Source organism: Ochlerotatus camptorhynchus, unplaced genomic scaffold (assembly GCF_037179485.1).
Source record: "Ochlerotatus camptorhynchus isolate MF236.1 unplaced genomic scaffold, CSIRO-AGI_Acam_v1.1 ptg000770l, whole genome shotgun sequence".
NCBI classification, from domain to species: domain Eukaryota; kingdom Metazoa; phylum Arthropoda; class Insecta; order Diptera; family Culicidae; genus Ochlerotatus; species Ochlerotatus camptorhynchus.
In genome coordinates this window covers 363733-388742 of record NW_027041237.1, presented here as the reverse complement: position 1 = coordinate 388742, position 25010 = coordinate 363733, and the positions used below count along the sequence as shown (strand labels likewise).

General features: G+C 39.5%; 1 protein-coding gene across 1 annotated transcript in view; it reads left to right on the top strand.

The window, feature by feature from the left end:
• Positions 1-24647, top strand: part of LOC135714981 (lysosome membrane protein 2-like) — a 36583-nt gene extending 11936 nt beyond the window's left edge. The window contains exons 2-4 of the mRNA XM_065238386.1: positions 23023-23186; positions 23786-23930; positions 24415-24647. Of these exons, the coding sequence (XP_065094458.1) occupies positions 23023-23186; positions 23786-23930; positions 24415-24645 (540 nt within the window). The 3' untranslated portion in view covers positions 24646-24647. The remainder of the gene's footprint in view (positions 1-23022; positions 23187-23785; positions 23931-24414) is intronic.
• Positions 24648-25010: the final 363 nt, after the last annotated feature.

Sequence of the window (25010 nt, the reverse complement as noted above, 5' to 3'; positions counted from 1 at the left end):
CTTTTTTGCTGTTTTATTTAAGCATTCCGCTAACAACCCAATTTCATTACTTCATTATGATGGCTACCAAGCCTTTGGGATTTTCCTTATTAGAGAGTTGAATAGATTTTTCCCCTTTAGCTTACTTAAATCTTTGGTTTTAATTAGTTAGGTAGGTTCCGATTCAACACATTGTAGTTTCATTTATATACCTGTGATCTTGACTTTTATACCTAGGGGATGAGTACTTAAGGGGGTTAGATTTTGATAAGTTCTTTAGTGGGAATGACACTGATGAAGACTGCACATTGTAGTCGAAATACGTATCTGTCATGGATACCAAAATTAATTAAGTGGAATTAAATGGAAGATAACCTTTTTTGCTGTTTTATTTAAGCATTCCGCTAACAACCCAATTTCATTACTTCAAGAACTATACCTTTATGCTGGAATTGCAGCAAAAATTGCCACCTTTGGAGAAACTGCCAGGAACCAAAAAGGATTTTTTGCTATGCTTGCGGAAATCCAGGGAAAACTACGGTCTCCAGTCCCAATCATATCAGAGATCCACAACAATCAACCCAGCGTTCGGGAAACTAGATTTGGCGTGTGAAGCTGGGAACAACATCACTCTAAATACTGAAAATGTTCCCCTTTATTGACCCATTTCTTCAAGTATGTGAGGTTCACACAGAAAGTTGTCCACACGTAAAAGTTAGCATTTTCGACCAAGAATATGATGCTTTACTTGACTCTGGTGCAAGTGTCAGCGTAACTAACATGTCGGACATTGCTGAAAAACACGGCCTGAAAATGCATCAGAGCCCGTTCCGGATTGTTACAGCAGACAAGACAGTGCACGAATGCTTAGGGTATGTAATGCCATTTCCCCGAATTCCATTTCCCGAATGTAATTTCCTCGAATGAAATCCAAAAATTTATAAAATACTTTGGCTGTATCACATTTCTAACGTTGGTTTCGTGAGCATTAAGAAGACATCTTTGAATATTGCAACAATTAACCTTACAAGAACAGCTCATGATTAAAAGAAGGGAAGATCTCTGTTCAAAGTAAATCAATGGGGCGAGAGTTTTAGTGAGGTGGCAGCAGTACCAGAAGTGGAAGTGTAAAAATTGGTAATATATTTTTAGGACATTTTCCCTTATTTTATACATGAGCAGTTCTTTCGAGAACTTTGGCAAAACTAATATCGATGATTTGACAGATTGGTAATAAATTTTTAGGAGATTTTCCCTTCTTTTTAAATTTATTTAGGAGATTTTCAGCCGTAGACGTATTTTATCCTTCTTTTATAAATGTTTTTTGAAAACTTTCTCAAAACTTGTGAGATTGACGGTTTGAAAAATTGGTAATGTATTTTGAGGAAATTTTTCCCTCTTTTATAAACGAGCAGCCTTCCGAGAACTTAGACAATATGTGAAGTCGAAAATTGATAACATAGTTTTACGAGATTTTTTGTTTTATAAATTCAAATCGAGGAATTTGGCAAAACTTGTGAGATATATGATTTGACAAATGAATCGAGGAATGCTGTGAGATTTACATTCACAACTACTGACAGCATAGCGCCACCTTCTATGGACGAAACGTTAAACCGAAAAATAATATATGCAGATTTCAACATTTTTATTAAATTTTCGTTTGTGGAGGCGAAACGAGAAAAAATATTTGGTAGGGGTGTTGCGACATAATATAAGCCACCTTCTGTACCAATATTTTTTTTTGAAAGGGTCAAGAAAAAGGCTCTAATTTAATAAAATAAACATTTTCCGGTTTTTTGCGTACAAAACAAATCGCCATAACTTCTTTTTATTACTGTCACCTGTTGCAATAATTCCCGAAACAAGTTTTGCTAAATTTCCCGAAAGAACTGCTTATGTAAAAAAGCAGGAATAAAAATATTTTACCATTTTGTCAAACCATCGATCTCTCATGTTTTTCCAAAGTTCTCGAAAGAATTGCTCGTAAATAAAAGAAGGCGAAATCTCCTTAAAATTTATAACCAATTTGTCAAACCGACGATATTTTGGTTTTGGTCTGTCTTTTTGGTTTTGGGTTATTATTCTCTATATAAAAATTAAAATACGGCTCAATACATTAATATAGGGGAAAGAGGGGCATAGTGAGCATCATGTGCTTTGGCAATGCGTTTCTAGCTACTCGAAGCAAATTAATTGGTAGTTGGGTTAATCTCATAACCTTCCATTTGCATGGCGTGAAATTTAATCTGGTTTGCAATCTGCTCACTATGCTCAAAATGTAGTAAGAAAATTACCAGCTATAACGGTTGGAAATTTCCTAACTTTTTTTTTCGGGGATATTTCATTCGGGGAAATGACACATTCGGGGAAACAGCATTCGGGGAAATGGGTGTTCGGGGAAATGGCGTTCGGGGAAGTGACATTCGGGGAAACGACATTCGGGGAAATGTAGCACAATCATAGATGAAGGACAGTCGGTCGAGACTATTGAGTTCTCGTGTTTCCCTATTGAAGCGTTACCGATTTAAAAAAAAATGAACCAGATGAGACTTTGGATATCCCAGCATTGGAGCTTCCGGAGGCTTCCAGAACAACCGAACAGGAACTGACGCTAGAGGAACGAAAAGAGTTAGTCAGGACTATGTAAACTTTCCCATACGCTACTGAACATCGTTTAGGAAGGACATCGTTGTTAGAAGACGAAATAGTGTGAAGGAAGGAGCCAAACCCAGACGACAGCCGTTGTATAGGTGTTCACCAGTGGTTCAAGCCGAAATGGAAACAGAACTTGAGAGATACCGGAAAATGGATGCCATTGAAGAGTGTGCCAGCGAATGGGCCAGCGCTCTAGTGCCAGTTCGTAAATCGAATGGCAAACTACGAGTTTGTTTAGACTCCAGAGGAGTTAACGCATGGACAAGAAAGAATTCGTACCCTATGCGAAACATGGGAGAAATCTTCCATAGCCTAGGAAGTGCGAAATACTATTCAGTCGTGGATCTTAAAGATGCATATTTTCAGATCCCTCTAAAAGAGGAATCTAGAGACGATACAGCTTTTAGGACCTCGCAGGGTTTGTTTCGATTCAAGGTCTGGCCTTTTGGCCTTACCAATGCACCCTTTACAATGTGTCGTTTAATGGACCGAGTAATTGGGTTTGATCTAGAACCTAACGTCTTCGTGTATCTAGACGATATTGTTATCGCAACGACTACTTTTGATGAACATATCCTGCTGCTAAAGATAGTAGCTGAACGACTAACTAAAGCGAACTTGACGATTTCTTTCGATAAGAGCAGGTTCTGTCGAAAACAGGTGTCATACTTGGGATATCTTCTCACTGAAGAAGGTGTTTCAATCGACAACTCCAGAATCTCCCCAATTCTCCCTGATTTCAATTGTTCATTTGTAATTGAATCAAACGCATCGGACAACGCCGTAGGAGCTGCCTTAATTCAACATCTAGATGGCCAGCCAAAGATCATCGCATACTTTAACAAAAAGCTTAGTAGCACACAAAAGAAGTATGCAAGCGTCGAAAAGGAATGTTTAGGCGTCCTTCTAGCGATTGAACATTTCCGCCATTACGTTGAGGGGACTCGTTTTAAGGTGGTTACTGATGCCAGAAGGCTTCTTTGGTTTTTTACCATAGGCGTAAAATCAGGAAACTCAAAATTGCTACGATGGGCTTTGAAAATTCAATCACACGATATTGAATTAAAATATAGAAAGGGGATGAACAATATATTAGCCGATTGCCTTTCAAGGTCAGTCGAAACCATCTTTATCATATCAATATCAAGAGTTACTCGATAAAATTAGAGTAGATCCTACGAAGTTCCCAGATTTCAGGATCGTGGACGATCAAATATACAAATTCGTCAAAGTGGCAGGAAAATTGGAAGATGACAGGTTTCAATGGAAGTCCTACCCGCCGAAATCAAAAAGAATTGAAATAATCAAAGGAGTACACGACCAGGCTCACCTTGGCTCTGAGAAAACATTGAAAGCCACTAAGGAGTGATATTTTTTGCCTTCGATGGGTGTTGAAGTCAAAAAGCACTGTCGAAGCTGCCTACTGTGTCAAACTAGTAAAGCCACTAACAAGAATACGACTCCACCTATGGCTGAACAAAAAAAGGTGGTACAATATCCGTGGCAGGTCCTGGCCATGGATTATGTTGGCCCACTTCCGGCGTCAGGCCGAAGCAGAAATATATGCCTCTTAGTGGTAACGGACCTATTCACTAAGTTTACAGCCCTTTCGACAAGCGACCGCCGAGTCATTGGTACAATTTGTGGAAAATTCCTTGTTCCTACTATTCGGAGTGCCAGAAGTAATCCTATCGGATAACGGGACACAATTTACTTCGAAGCAATTTCAATCGTTGCTAGCCAAGTACCATGTTAACCACTGGCGGATACCGAACTATCATCCACAGATTAATGATACGGAAAGGGTGAACCGTGTCATTACTACTGCAATTCGAGCATCCATCCAGAAGGGTCACACGGAGTGGTCAAATAACCTTCAACAAATTGCCAGTGCTGTCCGTAATTCAGTGCATGAAGCAACGCACTATACACCGTACTTTGTCTTGTTCGGTCGTAACATAATTTTAGATGGCCGAGAGTACAGAAAACTACGAGATGTAGATGCACCAAATAACCATCAATTGGAAAATGAAGAAAGGCAAAAATTACTCGAAGATGTCAGAAGCAACTTGAAAAAGGCATATGATAAACATGCTTCATATTACAACCTACGCTCCAACATAAATTGTCCTACGTATGCAGTAGGGGAGAAATTCCTTAAAAAATACGGAGCAATCAGACAAGGGGGAACAGTTCTGCTCAAAATTGGCACCCAAATATGTCCAGGTAGTAGTTAAAAGATTGGTAGGAAGTCATTGCTACGACCTAGAAGATGGAAAAAGGTTAGGCATATTTAATTGTAATTTTTTTAAGAAATTAGTCCAGTAGAACTAATTTGGTGGTCAAGCTATGTCGCTCTCAATTTTGTTGAGTAGTAACAATCGCACCATGATGCCTTTGCTCTGGTTGCAAAAAACACCTTTGCCACCGTTTGTGAAGTTTAGCTCAGACCTAGTCTGAGCAAAAACTTTACTTACTGGGAGCATCCTTGGTGCAAGAACATTCGTTCGAGCCCAAGAAGAAACTTCACAAATTAGTTGGTCAACGGTTATCTTTTGACCGCCTTTACTATTATCCGGAAGACTATTATCTCTGCAAGTAAGTTGGTTCTGTTAATGCCTATCCCCTCGACAAGAAGACAGAGCGAGTCCTTGATGGTACCATGAGGACGATGAGCTATATTCCATAAACTCCGAGCTTAAAAGCGTTGACGAGGAGTACCTTAAAGGGAAATAATAAAGCGGGAGTCTGAGATTGGGGACTCTCAGATGCTGATCGTATCAAAGGCTCGGAGGTCATCCATAAATGGATCGACGACGAAGAGCAAATCTTAGTCAATCCAGCTTACAAAACAACTGACTTGATGAGAAAATAAGAAGCTAAGGACCAACTTAGAAATAATTTGCTTTGTAAAAATATCCTTTAGGTTGTAAATGTACTTCCCCACTCTACCAAAGTTTCATAATGTTTATGTTGATAGTAACGATGGGTAAATTCTTTCAATTGATACATGTTAGTAAGTAGCGCACATCGAGTCTTAAAGCTATATTAGTACTTAATGCTAGAGGATTTATGGTGAACATGTATAAAGATATTATTTTTTCTATTTATCATATTATTTATTTATGAAGATGTTTATTTATTTATTTACATGGTTATTTTTTTTATTAGATGCATTATTTATTACTTTAAGGGATGCATTATTTATCTAAATTAGGATATACAATTTAAAGATTTTCAGATTTATTTATTTATTTATTACCTTTGATAGTTAATTTATTGTTATTTATTATTTATCCAATTGGAAACCAACTTCGAATGGTGGAGCGATTTCCAATATCTCAATCGTGACGTAAAATTTTGGGCTTATTGGCAAAGCGATGCAAGCAAATCTGTGCATCGCTAGAACTGTTTTTTGTTGTTGCCCATCTGATTGTTCCTAAAAAGAAAACATGCAATTAATTCCAATTCACACAATGATCTGCAACTGGAATCCAACTTATCTCTGATCCACAACGCTCTCATCCGTTCAAAACTTCGGTTTTCATCAATCATTGCGTCGATCCGTCAAAAATCTTCAAGTTATAGGCCATCGTAAATAAAATCACATCCAATTTGTTGTTGCCGAAGATTCCAGCATTTTGTTGTCCAGGTGCGTCGATTTTCGTTGTTTACCTTAAATCAACCGGAATAATTTGATGTTTTCCACACAAATGCACCATTTCCGGATCACTTACAATCTATCTTTGCACGAAACAATCAAAATTCACAGGAAATATGAATAAAATAAACTTTCCCTTCGTTATCGCTACGATAAAATCAAAAGTTTGCCACTTTGTTTTGACGTTTCTTGATGAATCATTGAGAGTATTCCATATACGTTCAGCGTTCATGAGTTGTGTCAGGCAGTTCATTTCTATTTCTCACGTCAAGCTACAAACTCGACCAACCGAAACATACTATAGTATGTTTCGGTTGGTCGAGTTTGTAGCTTGACGTGAGAAACATGATTGAAACGATATTTGGAGTGACTATTTAAGCATATTTATTAAGTTGAGGTTATTTTCAATATGATGTAACTCTCTTTCTAGCCAATTTTATTGGTGTTGAAAAGATCGTTAGGTTATATTATGTTGAAGTAGTTTTGGAGATATAGTTTGTAGCTTAGAAAGACATTGTATCAAGGAAGAGCCTTGATGTTCGATCTAAGAGCAGACAGTAAGGTGAATTTAGCATGGGATAGTTTATCCATCGTTAGGAATAGTTAGTTTCATTGCTAAATGATCCGGTTACGATTCTGGGGTTAATTTCGGGTTCGGTTTTTATCAAAATTCTAGGAATATTGATAAAAAAGCCATTTTGGTTTTTTTTAGTTTAAACTCATCCAGCTGAATTATTATATGGATCACTCTGATGACTCAGGAAGGTTAGGACATTTTCCCATTCATGATACCGGTTGAGCTTGTAAATAATTGTGTCAATTATTTCCAGTAGCTGTATATTTTGATGAAATATGGATGTTGTTGTTGTAATTTATAAATTATTTATTGAAGAGTTTATTTACCTATTTATTCACTTAGACTCTTTGATTGTTATTTACAAAGTAATTTAATCATTTATTTATTTATTTATTTATTTATACAGTTATTTCTTTACATATTTATTTTGGAATTTATTTATATAGAGATATATCTATTTATTTATTTAGTTTTTGAATTTATTATATTGATCAGTGATATATATGCTGTGATATCGTAAGGTTTGCCCTTACGAAAATTTGGTACTCCTACAACCAAATTTTCGTAAATCAAGCCCGGTGTTATGTAGCGGTATTCTAATTAGATATTAAATTAATGTAGCATGAAGTTCAAATGCTACAAATGTTCACTGTTACTATTCGAAACGACACGCACTATCCCAATTCATTTGTATGCAACTGGTGAACTCATATCAAGAGTAAATTATCCCTGCATGAAATTTCACTCACTATTTGTTCATCCGCTCACACTAGGCGCGTAAGTTTTCTCATTTGAGGTGGCATGAAATTTGATCCGTGGGATTGAGTACCCAACTAACAATTTTCGTAATGTAAACGCTTTACTCATTTCATGTATACAGCCTCAAGCTGTATTCAAATGTTATACGATATGAGGAAACCTTCAGTAAACCTCTATACAAGCAAATCTGGCGAACTTAGTCAGCTACTTCTAGTTGTTGTGACGGTTGGAACAAGCTCTTATTGCATATCTATTTACGCTTGTATACAGCTGTTATCCTGCTGTTTAGTTGTATGTGAACTCGAAAGGCGCTTACTCAACCTTTACCCGATTATGCAATAATCACTACACATGCTGGAAAAGTTGGCTTATAAACACTAGCGTGCACAGGGTGGGGCAAGGTGGGGGGGGGGGGGCAATTGCTCCTCCTTTTATAAATAAAATTTTTATTCCCACATTTACAAAATCATGCTATCGTGTTTGCTTCTCCGACTTCGACAATTCTGTTCTATTTGATTTATCCATGACGCAAGAGATTTGCGGAATCCCAGAGCATCATCGTTCCATGATTGCTCCGTCAATTTTCGCTGCAAAGTTTGGCCAAGTTGATTCCGCAAGATCGTTCTTCACAGATGGATCACTAATAGAGGCGTCCGCAGGTTTTGGTATTTATAACGAATTTCATAGCGCCTCTCGAATGCTTCATGCTCCTTGTTCCGTATATGTTGCTGAACTGGCGGCAATACATTATACGCTAGAAACGATCACCTCACTTGCACCAGATCATTATTTTATTTTTACGGATAGTCTCAGTTCTGTCGAGGCTATTCGCTCCATGAGGCCGGTAAAGCACTCCTCGTATTTTCTCATGAAAATACGAGAGCTTCTAAGTGCTTTATCTTTAAGATCTTTTGTCATCACCTTTGCATGGGTCCCATCTCATTGCTCGATTCCGGGCAATGAGAAGGCGGACTCGCTTGCAAAGGTGGGCGCTATGGAAGGCGATATTTACGATAGACAAATCGCCTACGACGAATTTTTCTTCATTTATCGTCAACAGTCACTCGCCAGCTGGCAAAATAAATGGAGTGAAGGGAGTTTGGGACGATGGTTATATTCAATCATCCCTAAGGTGTGGAAGTGTCCTTGGTTCAAGGGGTTGGATGTGGGTCGAGACTTCATTCGTATGATGTCTCACCTCATGTCCAATCAATACTCGTTAAACGCTCACTTGTTCCGTGTTGAGCTGGGGGACAGTAATCTCTGTGAATGTGGACAAGGTTACCAGGACGCAGATCACATTATTTGGTCATGTGCTGAGCACCGTGGAGTCAGATCCAAGTTGTACGATTCCCTTCGGGCTCGAGGTAGACAACCTAATGTTCCAGTTCGGGATATTTTGGCTAGACGCGATCTGGAGTTTATGCAACTCATATATGTTTTCTTGAAGAATATTAACCATAGATTGTAAGTTTGATTAACCTTGTGTTTAGTTTGTGTTTTGTATGTGTGTGTGTGTTTTTTTTGTAGATTTGTTTCTGTAATAATTGTATAATTACAGAGTTGATATAACGTCGATAGGATTAAGTATATGTTTTAGAAATAGTGACATTTTTTAATCATAAATCATATTCCAAATCTCCTTTTCCCTCTCCCGATCCAAACAATTGTCCACTAACCTCGAGAAGACCGCGAGTAATCGGTTCCAATCCTTTAATTTTAGATTTAAGACATTTATAATGTATAATGAAAATGATAACTTGGCACTGTAAAGTTTATTCGATTGAGCCTGTACAAATAAAGTAATTAACAAAAAAAAAAAAATACAAAATCATGATATAAAATAACTTGATTCCTTGATAACTTGATATGAAGGTAAAATAACTTCATTTCATAATATAAGGGCACTGAAAACCTTTTAATGCGTCAATTCCTTTGAGATGGTGCCTGAAAATTGTTTCACAAAGGTGCATGAAGGGACAAACTTCAATGAAATTTTTTGGTTGAAAAATTGCACCACAGTGCATACAAAACATTTTAGTGTAATTCTTTTTTTTTCAAGGTGGTTCATGGAGGGCTAAAAGAAGAGGGTAAATTTAAGATTGATAAAATTCACCTTCGTGGTGGTAAATCGAAGAAAAAGCTTTTTATTGAATATTTCTGGTGTAAATATATCATCAAGGTGGTGCATGGAGGGACTAATCAAAGCTTCATTGAAAATTTATGGTGGAAAATTTGAAGAGGCAAAGCCTAAAAATTACACCACGAAGGTGCATGGTGAAACAAACTTCACTGACAATTTTTGGTGAACCTGGTGAATGGAGGAGCATATTTTATTGAAAATTTCTGGTGCAAAATTTGCATCGCCGTGATGAATGAAATGAACAGAAGATTTATGGTGGAAAATCTGCACCATTCTGGAGAACGGATGGGCAAGCTTTTCGGAAAAGATTTTGGTCTTAAATTTGGATCCTTCTGCTTAATAGAGATACAAACTTTAATAATATTTTCTGGTGTAAAATTTGCATCATTCTGATGATTGGAGGGAAGCTGATTTACTGAACATTCTCAAAATATGAAAATAGGGGCAAGCTTTATTTGGTGGAAAACATGCAACATTCTGATGATAGGAGAAGCAAGCTATATTGAAAATGTCTGGTGGAAAATGGAAAAAGGAAATCTGTACTGATCAGAAGATTGGAGAAGCAATTTTTATTGAACATTAACGGTGGAAAATTTGCATCGTTCTGGTTAATTGAAATTTTATGGGGGCAAGTTTGTTTTGAAAATTTCTGGTGTGAGATTTGCAACAATCTGTTGCATGGAGGGGCAAGCTGAATTGAAAATTCCTGATGTAAAAATTGCACAGTTCTGATGAATGAAGGGGCAAGCTTTATTGAACATTTCTGGTAGAAAAAATACAACGTTTTGGTGCATGGACGAACAACTTAAACTTGACTTCCGAGAAGAACCTCAAGGGTATTGAATTCTGAGGACATTTCTAGAAGAAAAGATTTCTGGGGATGATTTCATGAAAATTCTGCGAATAATTTCTAGTGCATCCTGCCGATAGTTCTAAAATAATTTCAAAAAGAATACCGAGAGAATCAAATTTTGAATGAAATTCCAAAGGGATGTAGGGGAAAATTTCAAGGAAATAACAAGGATAATTTCAAGCTCATTTTGGGAAAAAAATCTTGAGAATTCAGCGGAAATTCTTCTTAACTTCAGGGGAATTTCAGTTCCAAGGTGTTCTGAGAAAAAAAAGTTCTAAAATATTCCGAAAAGAACCTATGGATATTGAATTCTTAGGATAGTTTCAAAATTTTTCTGTAGCAAAGCTCTCGGACGGAGTGTACGGACAGGTGCATATATATTAATGTTAGCCAGTAACTCCGGCACATCATATTCAGCAAGCAAAACTTTGGCAACGAAGACAGCCTGCGATGCGTTTCTCCGCTCAACAAGAGTATCCAAGCCCAGCAAACGACAGCGATCAGCATACGGTGGTAGATTAAGCGGGTCGCTCCAAGGAAGATAGCGCAATGCGTATCTGACGAATCTACGTTGGACAGCTTCGAATCGTGCAATCCATAATGCCTGGTAGGGACTCCAGACAACACACGCAAACTCAAGCAATGAGCGCACCAATGAGCAGTAAAGAGCTTTAAAACACAAAGGATCCCGGAGTTCGTTTGAGATTTTGAACATGAATCCTAGTTGACGGTTCGCTTTGTCGATTGTGGCTGAGAAGTGGCGAGTGTAAGTAAGTCTTTCATGCAACACGACACCAAGGTCTTTTACGTGATCAACACTTTGGAGTACAGTGTCAGCAACATTGTAATCGAACAAAATAACATTTCTAGTTCGGTGGAAGCTAATCACACAACACTTTGCGACGCACAGGAGCATACAATTACGCACACACCAATCATGAAAGATCTCCAGAAGCTTTTGTAATTCTAAGCAATCAGCTTGGTTGTGAACAACAATGTAAATTTTCAGGTCATCAGCAAAAAAACATTTACCTACGCTAGGCAGGATAAACGTTGCATCGTTCACAAATAGAGAGAAGAGCAGTGGTCCCAGTATGCTTCCCTGTGGAACTCCGGAACTGTTCGAGAAGCAGTAAGATGAGTAGTTTCCGATGCAGACAGTAACTTGCCGTTGTACGAGGTATGATCTCAGCCAACTGCAGAAGGGAGCAGAACATCCAATTTTGTCCAGTTTTGCTAGTAGAATTACGTCCACAACTTTATCAAACGCAGCTTTAAGATCTGTGTAGATGGCATCCACTTGGAGTTTCTTAGATACATTTTCCATGCAGAAAGACGTAAAGCTGACGAGATTCGTTTCGACGGAGCGGCCAGGAAAGAAGCCATGTTGGCAGGTGCTAATGTAGTTTTTGCAGGAACCAAACAATCTCTCATTGACCAGCGACTCGAACACTTTAGATTCGACCCCGAGCGAGGTAATCCCACGGTAGTTTTCCACATTGCATTTGTCTCCTTTCTTGAAAACAGGGAACATAGTAGAGCATTTCCAAAGCGTGGGAAACTTACGCTGATGGAGCGATAGATTAAAAAGCAGGTTCAGCGGGGCGGCTAAGATATCACAGCATTTTTTCAGCACAGCAGATGGCATAACGCTCGGTCCGGGTGAAAAAGAAGATTTAGTTTTCCTTATCGCAGAGAGAACCATTTCAACATCCACAGTAAAAACATCCATGTTTACGACATCGGTTGGCACATCGCAGACTGCTAGATTGATTTCAGTTTGCGATGGTGAGTCGTTCGAGAAAACGCTCGAGAAGTGCCTTGTAAAAAGCCTGCTTTTATCCTCAGTTGTCAATGCTACGTCGTTGCCCAGAAACACCTTCGACGGGAGACCAGTTTCCTTTCTTTTAGTATTTACGAACGACCAAAATCCCCAAGGATTGCTTCGCAGATTGCGTTCAGTGCGAATTACATACCGCTGGTAGAGAAGCTTGTTGTAGCGGCGATAGTTGTTACTGGCAATTGAAAAATTTCGTTTGGTCAAGAAACACCGCCGATGAATAAGGGCACGAAGTTTTCTAGCACGTGCTCTTTTCAGGTTGCGGAGAGTAGCGTTAGTCCATGGCGGTTTTCTAGGAGGTAGGCACTTTAACACTGAAGCAGAAATACAGTCGCGCAGAAAGCAATTATAGCGATCGACAGCTATGTCGATCTCCAGGTCATTCAACACGTTCCAGTATATCTCGGACAAGGAACGTCGCAGCAAACGTAAATCAGTCTTCCGGAAGTTGAGACGATAGACAATCTAAGTTTCATCAAAGTGAAGTTGAGATCTATTTGCGATAGAAATATCCAAAGCAGGATGGAAGTTGTCAAGAGGAACGATGACATCAGGCGCCTCAGTAACGGTACAGTCAAGAAGTCAATTTTCACTAACGAACACCAAGTCTAGGAAATGAGACTGAAAGTTGGGAACTAGATTTATCTGCCTCAATCCATGAAAACCAGTACCGTCCACAAGCAAGCAGCTGGCCGGAGTAGTAACAGATGCTATTGGATCTGGATATGCAAATCCCTGCCCTGAGTGCGACCAGATAAGCCTAGGCTGATGGAAATCACCGAGCATAAGAATCATGTCCGAATAATTAGCCATAGAAGAAGCAAATTCTACAGCATCCTTATGAAGTTGCATTATGCTACAGTCGAGACGTCGTTCAGGGGGAATGTACACCGTATTAATAAAAATACTCCGTGAAGCGAGGCTAATTTTAACCCAAGCAGTCTCAATCGAAGTAAATTGTTCATAGGTGATCTGGCAAGAGACAAATGCGTTGGAAACAGCTACGAGAACACCACCTCCACGAGTACGAACACTGTTGGCAAGATTACGGTCCAATCGGTAGACACTAACAGTTGCACAGAATTGATCCTCCCATCAAGCCATGTCTCCGTGAAGACATAAACGTCAAACTCCTCGTCAAGCGCAGCAAGATAAACATCATCCAATTTAGTCTTGAGTCCTCTGGTGTTTTGATAGTACACACGTAAACCGCGTTGAGATACAGCGTGTGTCCCGCAAGAAGGTAAACTGCAACTCGAAGAGGTATCAGAACTTGACAAATATTCATCTATGCAACTGTATTTGCCTGTGGTCACAGGTTGGAAGACCCCGTCTCCGTTTCCGAACTCAGGACCGGAACGACTATGACGGCGGGATCCAGCAAGCTCGACTGAGTCGGAGGGATTAGGGGCTTCCAATGTTCTGAGTGCAGTGCGGCCCGGTGAAGAAGTGAACGATGATAAAGGAAGATAACGTTGAGGTACTCGTTGCTGCTCTAGGTGAACCATCCTGGTGTTTGGTTCGGAATTGAGAAGCTTGTTTTCGGTAGAGTCAGGCCGTAACGATATCCTGGAAGCCAAAGAACTATCAACCAACGAATTGCTGATACGTGAGGAATACTTGCCTGTAAGAGGGTTCTGGAAGACCCCGACACCAACCTCGGCCACAGGTCCAGAACGACTGTGAAGGCAGGAACAAACAGCAAACACGACTGGGTCGGGAGGACTAGGGGCTTCCACAATGCTACAGGCAGTGCGTTCTGGGTTGATTTCAGCAAGCAGCGGTGAATTGATTGATTTCAATGTAGAGGATACTATAGGCCACCGGTATCCGCTGGTGGTTTTGCACCAATACTGATGACTTGACGGTTTTTTGAGCGATTTTAGAATTCACGGAAATACACGTTCTCAGGCCATGTTTCTTCTGACAATGCAACGTCCTTCAGATCCTTACTAACTCCCACTTTGAAAGTCACAAAGCTAACCAGATAACCTTAGGTTTCACATCGGGGCCCAGATTCAGGCCGGTAATTGCGATGCGATGTCATCATCTGGAGTGTTGGGATCAAAAGCTGACAGATAAATCCATAGCAGATGCTCACGCTGTGGCACTGTTTTCAACGTATTAAAGGCCGATTTAGTCCCACGAGTAACCGGAGCTTTCGCCGACGACAGGCTCTCATCACGCTTCCGTTTCGGAGTGTTGGGAACAGGATTCGACCCAAAGATTTTCGGCCATGAAGGATTCAAAACGGGAGCTGGAGGTTTGGCATCCACCTTTGCAGAAAGAACATTTATCATGTCCTTCAGCCCAGCTATGTCGTCCTTTAGCGAATTCACTGAAGTTTCATCAGATAAATTTTCAGCAGTGCACCGTGACGTAATTTTCCTAAAGTGGTCGCTGGAAAACACATCCGCGCAACCATCGCACATCCAGAAAAGATTCCGGCAATGGGTTCCCAACGCCTCGTGTAGCGAATGATCCACCTTTGCCCAGATCAAGTGAAACAAATTACCGCAGTACCCGCGGCAAAAAATTTTCTCCGAATCCGATACAACTTTTTGCAACTGGTGCATGCCATCCTTACTGATGCTCGATCGAAAGTGATATCGCCAGCAAATATGCTTCACGACAGCCAGCACTGGTTCCTTTTTATTCCAGGAGATGTCGCTTCACGCGAAAAAATTTGCGTTGCTAATCAGTGACAACACAATACCAAACAAAGCACAGCACTCGCGACACGTTTTATACACGGTTGGCACTAGAAATGCTCTGAACTTTACCGACGGAGGGTGGAGAATGAAATAAACAAACGGACACGCAACATAAAACAAATTAAAATCACGAAAATTGGTCTTAGAAAATCGTAATGAATACTGTAAACACAACAACAGACAGTGCTGCCAATGTAAAATGTGAAATAATATTTTATATATATATTTAGTTTGGTACTGTGATAGCTTGTTTTCAAGTGTTGGAGGCAAAAGCAGTTGATTATCACAGAAAATGTGTCAACTACCGTGACCGCTTACAAGACTGCTCACACAACATAACCAATTGCTTCACCATTGAAGATATGTCAGATTTTGAATCATTAATATAAGCGTATGCTTCAATTGATAAGTAAAAACCATAATGTGCGGTCACGAGGAGAACCGTGGAAAAGTGTGCATTTTGTGCTTTAAAAAGGCAAAACATCCGAAATTCCTTCATCAAACCCTGAAGTCAGTGATCGAAATGTGAGATGAGCAATGTTTTGATCGGTGCAAAGTCGAGTGATTTTCTACTTCGTGAAAAAGTTTTCCGAAACCGGCTGCAAATTTGTGATTTTCAATTTATAGTAAAACTTCTTTAAAGGCACTTTCCAAGCAACTTAAGCTGAGAAAAAAGTGTATATATTAAGCTGTATATAAAATTCATAGAGAAAAATCCATAAAAGATAAGCTAGAAAAAAGTTAGGTTAAGTGCGAAGAGAAGAAAATGAGTACGCAGACGAGAGTAAACACAAGGACCACTACCCGGTCCCAACCAACAAACCAGCAAACGACTACGACACACGGTAAACAACAGAAGGCAGGAACATCGGGAACGGGAAGCAAAGGCTACTTATCGGAGGTGGCCTTCCTGGAACCGATAGACATCGAGAAGGACGCACCAAACCATCCGGTCAGTGTTGGAAAAATTCAGGCGGGGCTGAAATTCGAGAACTACAAGGAAATTACGAAGCTCGGACGATTCCGGTACAAGGTGGAATTGAACAGAAAGGAGGATTACGCGAGTCTCTTGAAAATAAACCTTGCGGCGCACAACCTGAAGCTGTTCCAGCCAGTATCATTGAGGGAAACGGTATGTTTCATCCGAGGAGTGCCGAAAGAATACACTGAAGAGGAAATAAAGGAGAACATCTGGGCAGAAGCTCCGGTGCTTAAGGTTGAGCGTGTTTTGCGAAAGAGGGAGAGCCAACTAGTTCCCACCTGGAACCTGAAGGTGACAGTGAAGGGAAACAAGGTACCACCCTTGGTGAAGATCTACAACTCCGCCTTCAGAGCTGAAATGTACGTGTTCCCAATGAAGCAATGCATGCGCTGTTGGAGGTTTGGTCACCCGGTCCAGCACTGCAAGGCAAAATCGAGATGTAAGAAGTGCTCCAAGTCGCATGAGCTGGAAGGTGAGTGCCAGATGACAACCAAATGTGCAAACTGTAACCAAGACCACCCGGCCGACGATCGGGATTGTGCGGAGAGAATAAGGAGAGTTAATGTGCTACGGGAAATGCAAAGAACTGGAAAGCCCTACCATGAAGCTGAATCAAAATTCCCTAAGCTGTCAAACAGGTTCGAGCTGTTGGACGAGGATTCCGAATTTCCCGAAGTAGGCGGCGAAGAGAGCCAGCGGTCAGGGGGCGAAGGATGCAGTCAAAGAGGAAAAGCGGCATCTAAGGGAAGGGATACAAGAAGAACATACTCTCAAGCTACGCAAAGGAAGGACAAGAATACGAACGTGGAAACGGAACAGGATACTCAGAATCTGGGTGCGGTGAACTTGGTCAACGCAACGCTAATCGAAAGCATGCTGGCAAGTGTGTGACAGGAACTTATCAAACAACTGATGTTGCAGGTCTGGCTGAAACCCCTCATCGAACTCCAACTAGCGAAACAGATGAACGCCCCAAGAAGCGAAATAGACACGGATCAAATCCTGATAAAAGTCTTCGAAAAGATAAACGACATTGTTACCGCCGAAACCAACAACAACAATCCAGAAGAGCAGAGAATAGCCGCAAACAACAACAATGGCCAGTAAACAACTACGAATTGTCCAACTTAACATTACTAGTATCCGACCAAGCGAGAAAAGAGAAGAATTGAAGAAGTTTATGGCAGGTAACCAAATACAAATAGCTTTGCTTCAAGAAATATGGATTAAGGAGGGAGAACCATTCGTAATGAGGGGATTCAAACTAGTGTCAAAATGCAGACCAGAGGACCATGGCGGCGTAGGAATCCTAGGAGACCAAACGATCACTCTAGCAAAAATAAAAACACCGGAGTTCAAATGGCTAGAAGTAGTAGCAGCGAAAATCATAGAAGGGTTCGATCCGGTTTCCCTTGTGTCAGTATACGCGCCCCCGACGAACAACAAAGCGATGATCGACGAAATGGGGAAACTGTTCGAATGGATAGAACAGTTGGAAGGGGAAAGTAGTAGTTGGAGGGGATATGAACGCTCACCATCGTAGCTGGAGCCCAATCGCAGAAGAATGTAGGAGAGGAAAAGCGCTGAAACACTTGATCGACTCATCAAAGCTGATACTCCTCAACGACGGACAGCCGACAACCATTTCGAAGCCTGGAAACAGAGACTCAGCAATAGATCTGTCGCTAGCGACCGCTGGCATCACGAGGAAAACCACGTGGAGCGTAGAAGAGGAAGACTTCAATTCAGTGCATCTGCCGTTGGTGATAGAAATAAGTAGTGAAATGAAAGTAATGCAACAGTGTGTTAAAAAGGTTAATCAGAGTAGGGTAATAGAAGCAATTAATTCGATAAGACCGCAGTTCGTATACAGTCCGGAAGATATGCAAGAGTTATTTGAAGAAGTGATAGAAAAGTCATCGTACATAGTGAAAAACAAGAAGCAAAACTATCTAAAAAAGTGGTGGACTAAAGAAATTGACAAACTTTACGCGGAAAAAAGAAATGCTTTGAAAAACTACAACCAGTGTAAAACCAGATCAAACTATATAGAATTGCAAAGAAGAAGAGCGGTGTTCAAACGAGAATTTAGCAAATCCAAGAGAGGTTACGTTAGGGAGCTTTCGGAAAACATAGATGAAAATACCCCGGCAAAACATCTCTGGAACATTGTGAAAGGAATAGATACATCACTAACAGGGGAGTATAGGAAGAAAACAACACTAACACAGGAGGCAGGATTAGCGTTCATGGAGCACTACTTTGAGGATAAGGAGAAGAACGTTAGCTACCCTACAGTCGAAACCAAACCGGAGATGCAAGCATACGAAATGACGCTTCGTGATCAGGAGATTCTGAACGTGTTGAGGGGAAGAAGAACAAATTCAGCAGCAGGAGAAGATGGAATGTCGTACGGCATCCTAAAAGGTTTGTCACTCGGAATGCAGTTGAAAATAAGCGAGATGCTGAGTCGAGTATTTGTGTCTGAGCGAATTCCGGAGAGATGGAGAGTTATCGAGGTGAGGCCTATACCTAAGCCGCATCTAGATCAGTCGCTAGCAAGCTCCAAAAGGCCAATATGCTTGATGAATGTGTGTCTAAAACTAATAAACTCGGCTGTAAAAGATAGGCTAGTGGAATTAACGGAAATAGAAAACCTGATTCCGTCGCGATCCTTCGGATTCAAGAAACATAACTCATCCTCAACAGCGATCAATTATGTAGTAAACACAGTACTGGAAGCAAAGCAAGAAGGACGTTGTTTTTCTGGACATTTCGAAAGCATTCGACTCAGTTGACACCACTAAACTACTGCAAACCCTAGCAGGGATGTCTATCCCATCGAAACTGATCAGCTGGCTGTACACCTACCTAACGAAACGGGAATTGCTGCTAAAAACGGAAGAAGAAGGAATCAGAAGGAACGTCACCGAAGGCCTACCGCAAGGTTGTCTGCTTTCGCCTATCCTTTTCAACCTATACACGGCATCACTCCACGATGTAGAACGAGAAGGGTGTGAGCTGGTACAATTTGCCGACGACTTCGCCATCATTGTGATAGGAGAAACGCTGGAGGAGTTTCGGAGTCCTGTCGGATTTGCATGAAAAACTTCTCTCGAGGAATCTGAAGCTGAGCCCATCGAAATGTGCGGCGGTACCGTTTTCCAGGAAGGATCCCAGTCGACTGAGGATAAAAATCAACAATCAACCCATAGAGATAACAAACACCCACAAGTACCTTGGATACGTAATAGATCGTGAGCTCTGTCATCGAAAGCACATAGAGGAAATACGGAACAAAGCAGCCAAAAAAATTCCACTGATAAAACTACTAGCGGGAAGGAATAGCCACGCCAACCCGGAAACACTAGGAAAAGTTGGGAACGCTTTGGTGAGAAGCCGTTTAGAATACGGAGCAAGCATTTATGGCAGCGCCGCGAAAACCAATCTGAAGAAGATCCAAACCGTTCAAAATTCGTACATACGAATTGCGATGAGATACCTTCCTTCAACGCCGGTGCACGTCATGATCTCAGAAACTGGACAGATTCCCATGGACCTACGGATAGAGCATCTAGCAAAAAGGGAAATCCTGAGGAGCACATACCATCAAAACCCACTCTCAAAGTTTATCCAACGAACCGTTGATAATGAAAAACCAAACGGATCATACATAACGCTTGTGACAGACAAACACGTCGATTTTATTATGCAACTTCACCCAAAAAATGAGGAAATCAGCAAATTAACCCGCCTCCAATACTTCCCGAAAGTGGATATGTCGTATCACGTTCGGAGCACGCTAACAAAGGACCAACAGAAGAAAACTAATTTACCAGCACAGCAGTGGCAGAAACTATATATGGAAACTATCAGCACAAGATACCAAGGATACAACAGGATCTTCACCGACGCGAGTAAGACTAGTTCAGGAACGGCGATAGCAATATTCGACGAAACATCCAAGACCAGCAAAGCGGATAAAATAAATGACAATTTTCCAATAACCAATGCGGAGCTGCTAGCCCTGCAAAAGGCAGTGGAGTGGGCCATAGAAAACAATATAAAGCAAGCGGTTATCTTGACTGACTCAGCGAGTGCATGCGCCATCCTGAGGAACAGGAAGGAAGTCCCAGAAAACTACATAGCCAGCAATATAGTTGAACTATTCCAAAAAGTTGAATGCCGAAACTTAAAAATCCAATGGATCCCGAGCCACTCAGGAATCCAGGGCAACGAAATAGTAGACGGAAAAGCAGTTAGGAGAACAGAAGGGACCCAAAGCATACACAACTCAAACACCTTCGGAGATGCGATAGTTCTAGCAAAAAAAGAATCGTGGGAGGAATGGAGAAGAGTCTTCGAAGCTACGAGTCAAGATAAAGGTAAATGGTACAGATCAGTACAAGCACAATTACGCAGGAATATTTGGTTCAAAAACTTGATACTATCAACGGAAGAAAAAAGAATCATGAGCAGGATAAGAGCAGGGCACACCCTAACGAAAGAAAGAAAAGCGATGTTCAAAATGGAACCAAATGACCGATGCACCGAATGCGATGAGACGGAAAACCTAGAGCACATATTGTACATTTGCCCGAAATTCAACCATATCAGAAGCAAATTCCCAGCACTGGAATACTGCATGCCGCTCGTCTGGATACTGCAAGATGAATGTGAGACAACGATGAAGCAGATCACCCGCTTCATTCAGGAAATAAAATTACATCTATGAATCAAAACCAAGAACACCTGGCAAGATGGACCAATCATGGTCTTAGCCGTCATCAGAGAACAGCGAACAAAAAAAAAAAAAAGTGAGTGATCGTTGCCAATTTTTTACCAGAAAATAATGAAGATTTATCCTAAAAGTCGCCAAAATTCAAAACCTTTTGAATATTTCCGGAGATGTCAAAGAGCAATTTGTTGCTAGTGCAATTCGAAATACGAACCCTGTTTCAAAAAATGCTGTACAGCTGTCAAATTGTAACGGAAGAAAAACACGTGTATCAGTGGGATATAAGCTTTCGTCTACAGGAGAGATTTCAGTGAGGTACGATGAACAACCTTTCAACAGTTTTTTTTTCGTTCAGGCTCTTTACTGCTCAGAGGTTTCAGTGAGTTTATCGTCTCTCTGGCTACCTGACAAAAGATGGCAGAAATCGTGGTTCATATCTTTACGGGTTCTCACTATGTGGTCCTTTGAAAAATCATGGACAACAACCTGTTTGAAGGCCACACCTTCAAAGCTATTAGATTACAATTATTGTCAGACAATAATCATATTACCTTTTGAACACCTGTACACAGCAACATAACTACTTCCGCAAAAAACTTTAGATAAATCTATAATGTGTGAGTGACACGATTTAAGTAATATCTCAACTATATACGCGCAGGGCTCCGTATGCTGTCCATGCAAATAGTGACGTCACTATTTGTGTTTACAATATTTTCGCGTTACTTATACAAATGAATTTGACGATCTGCATCTTTCTGTACATCCTAATTTCATGACAATAAAAATGATATAACTAACAGTAGGCGTCTGAACTGAAAAACTAATATAATACGAAAAAATGGTTGATTTTTCCGGTTTTTTGCTTCAAACTTTTTGCAATGACGACACAGAAGAAATGTTTCTAAACGTATTTTTTTCTTAAAACTAGAAGAAAAAACGGCTGTTTTTAGATTTGCGACATCTTGTTCCAATATTTTTAAAAAATCAAAAGGTATTTTTACGTTAAAAAGACATAAAAAATTAAAAAATTCAAATTTTCACCGATGAAAAATGTTAATCTTACAGATTATGAAGCAAGCAGTCCCAAACTATCATTTAGTGAAATAAAATTTTAGGTACATGTATTTTAGGTTTGTAGCATACTGGAATATTGAGTGCAATATGTACACATGTATAAAAACACATCGCAAAACTGCATTACAGCGGTTTCCGTGGACCATTTCTGAAAATCTAACTCCATACGAACATGCGCTTCAAATTTTGTCGAGTCACTGTAGTTTCCTGCAGAGGCTGTTCGTTTTTGACGTGCTAAGTAACCATATCGATTGCAGTAATGTGCTTCAGAACATCCCTGGACTCCCGGGCACAATCCTCTGGATAAATCTTGTAGACCTGGGAGGGAGAAGCTGACTCGAAAAATATGAACATCATCAGGAGCCAGAATTAAGCTGTCACGATTGCCGTCATTGGGAGCCAAGTAGTTTGATGGTGCTTTTCTTACAGTTCAACAAGAATACACAAGGCGGTGTTGAAATTTTGTGTAAAAAAATTTATGACAAGCTGTCGTTTCCTACTATCTTATTCAATAGGACATCGTTTTTTTTTTAATTCATTCATTGAATATACACAAATCAATATTGAAAGATACCAGTAACGAAGTTTTTGTCAAAATATTTAGTGGCATAATAAAATACGGAACATAAAAGTACATTTTCTCACTGCACACTGGACAATCTCAAACAAACACTACACACTACATCTCAAAGCAAAACAGGCTATTTTGCTACACCTATTTTGATTTGATTTCAATGGCACAAATTTCCATGACAAGAAGAACAAGCTATAACATAAATTCCTTTTGTGCTATCTGCTTCTCCCTCCCAGTTGTAGACCATTGAACGAAGTGTATGAGGTATTCGATTTTAGTATTAGTATACTAGTTTTTGAGTATTGAAGTAATGAAATTGGGTTGTTAGCGGAATGCATTTTTGCTGTTTTATGAATTAAGTAGTCTATATTGTGAACAAATAACAAATAAAGCTATGTAAAACTTTGTATGCAAGATGTGAAAAAAAAAACAATTCGGCGTCACACCTATTTTTATTTTTATTGCAGAAATTAATATTCGAGCATGGAGGAGAAATATTTGAACTTTGGCGAACACCACCGGTTGACCTTTACATAAAAATATATTTATTCAACGTAACAAACGCAGCGCAATATCTTAAAGGAGAAGCTGAAAAAATGTCTTTCGAAGAAGTGGGACCATACGTTTACAGGTAAATATGTAAATTCTATGTAGAGATACAAGCCTTGATGCAGTTAAAACAAAATGTATGTTGATGACATTCTTTTCTGATTTTTTTTGACACGCTCATGTGTTCTCATATTTTCAAATTTGAAATAAATATTCATGGTTTCATGGTACATGGCAAAACATTTGTTTTAACCATCTCTCTCTCTCTCAATATCATATCACATAACATTATCGCTATCAATTCCGTTGGAAAGTTTTCATCAAGGCTCACTTGCGTTCATATTCTCAAATTCAACAGTTTTGCTTGACCATTCCATTCCACTCATCATTTCGATTAGATTTGAGCGTCCTGTTTCCTCAGTTATATATTTTCGAAAGTATACTTGGGTTTACTTGCTTTACAGGAAGATTTCTAAAAATTCAAAATTATTTTATTCTCAATAAATACGATGTAGACAAAAATAAGGAATAGAGAGGGTAGAGACCACCAAAGTTGTCTTACTATTACTGCAAATTCAAGGAAGTCTACCTTAAACAATATGTATTATTATTTTTAAATGGATAATATTTCTTCCAGTTATTATAAACCCGGTTTTAAAAATGTTTAAATTCTAATTTCAGAGAACTTCTATCACATGAGAATATAACGTTTTACGACAACGGTACTCTTTACACCAGACCCAGCCATCCTCTTGTGTTCCAAGAACATTTATCGGAAGGCCATAAAGAAGAAGACCTTTTTTACTTACCAAACATCGCGTTACTGGTAATGGTTAATTATTACAATACTGTTTTCTCGTTTTGGAACATCCCCATTTTTTGCATATCGTCATTTCACGGAATGTTTTTTTAGCGCGACCAACAACTACAGCATACTGTTAAAGCTGCAGTTGTCGAATAATCTAAGGCGGCCTCAATTTTGTCAAAAGTGGATTTGCTCACAAGGGAAATTTCCGTACGTGAAATTTCCAAGCTTTTCCATGAAATACTATTAGTATTAGACTCACATTCACATCATATTCAGGAATTTTTTCCTGGAAAAGCTCACACAATCTAACTCAATGTGTGAGTAAATCCACTTTTAACAAAATATAGTCGAATTCAACTTAATTTTGAGTTAGTCTCATCGTTCGCGTAAAATTGAAAACAAACGAAACTTTCAGAAAAAAAGTGAGGGTGTGTCAAGGCGAGTAGGACGCATATATATCACAAACTTTTAATAACTAACATCATGATACCTTTATTTTCAGAGTATTGCACATGTTGCTTCCAAACATAATTATCTGATTCGATTACCTTTGAACTTGCTTATAAGGCAAACAAAAAATTTACCGCTAGAGAAACAAACAGCTAGGCAATTTATGTTTGGATATGAAACTACTCTAACAACACTTGGAAATACCTTCCTTCCCAACTGGATATCTTTTAATAAAGTTGGACTGATAGACAGGGTTTGTATAAATCTGCCAATCCCTTTGTAGGTCGATTTCAAATTTCTACGGATAAAAAAATAATAAAATCAGCGGTTGCTATAATTATCATTATTATATAGCTAATGGGACGGCGAAAGTCAAGAATTCAAATCTCATTCCCGTGTTAAAGTGACTTTAATAATAATAAAGCAAAATAACATAATTTTTCTATGATTCATGGATGATCTTTTATAAACATTAATATGGTTTTTTTTAACTTAGGTCAAAAAATTCTATTTCTTGAAAATTTTGGCGAAACCTAGCCCTTTTAAAATGTTTTCAGATTCATCAGGGTCCAAACTATAAGAAAAAAATGTCACGGCTTGTTTTGTGTACGTTTTTTTGTTACAGTTTTCTCAACAACAACAACTAAT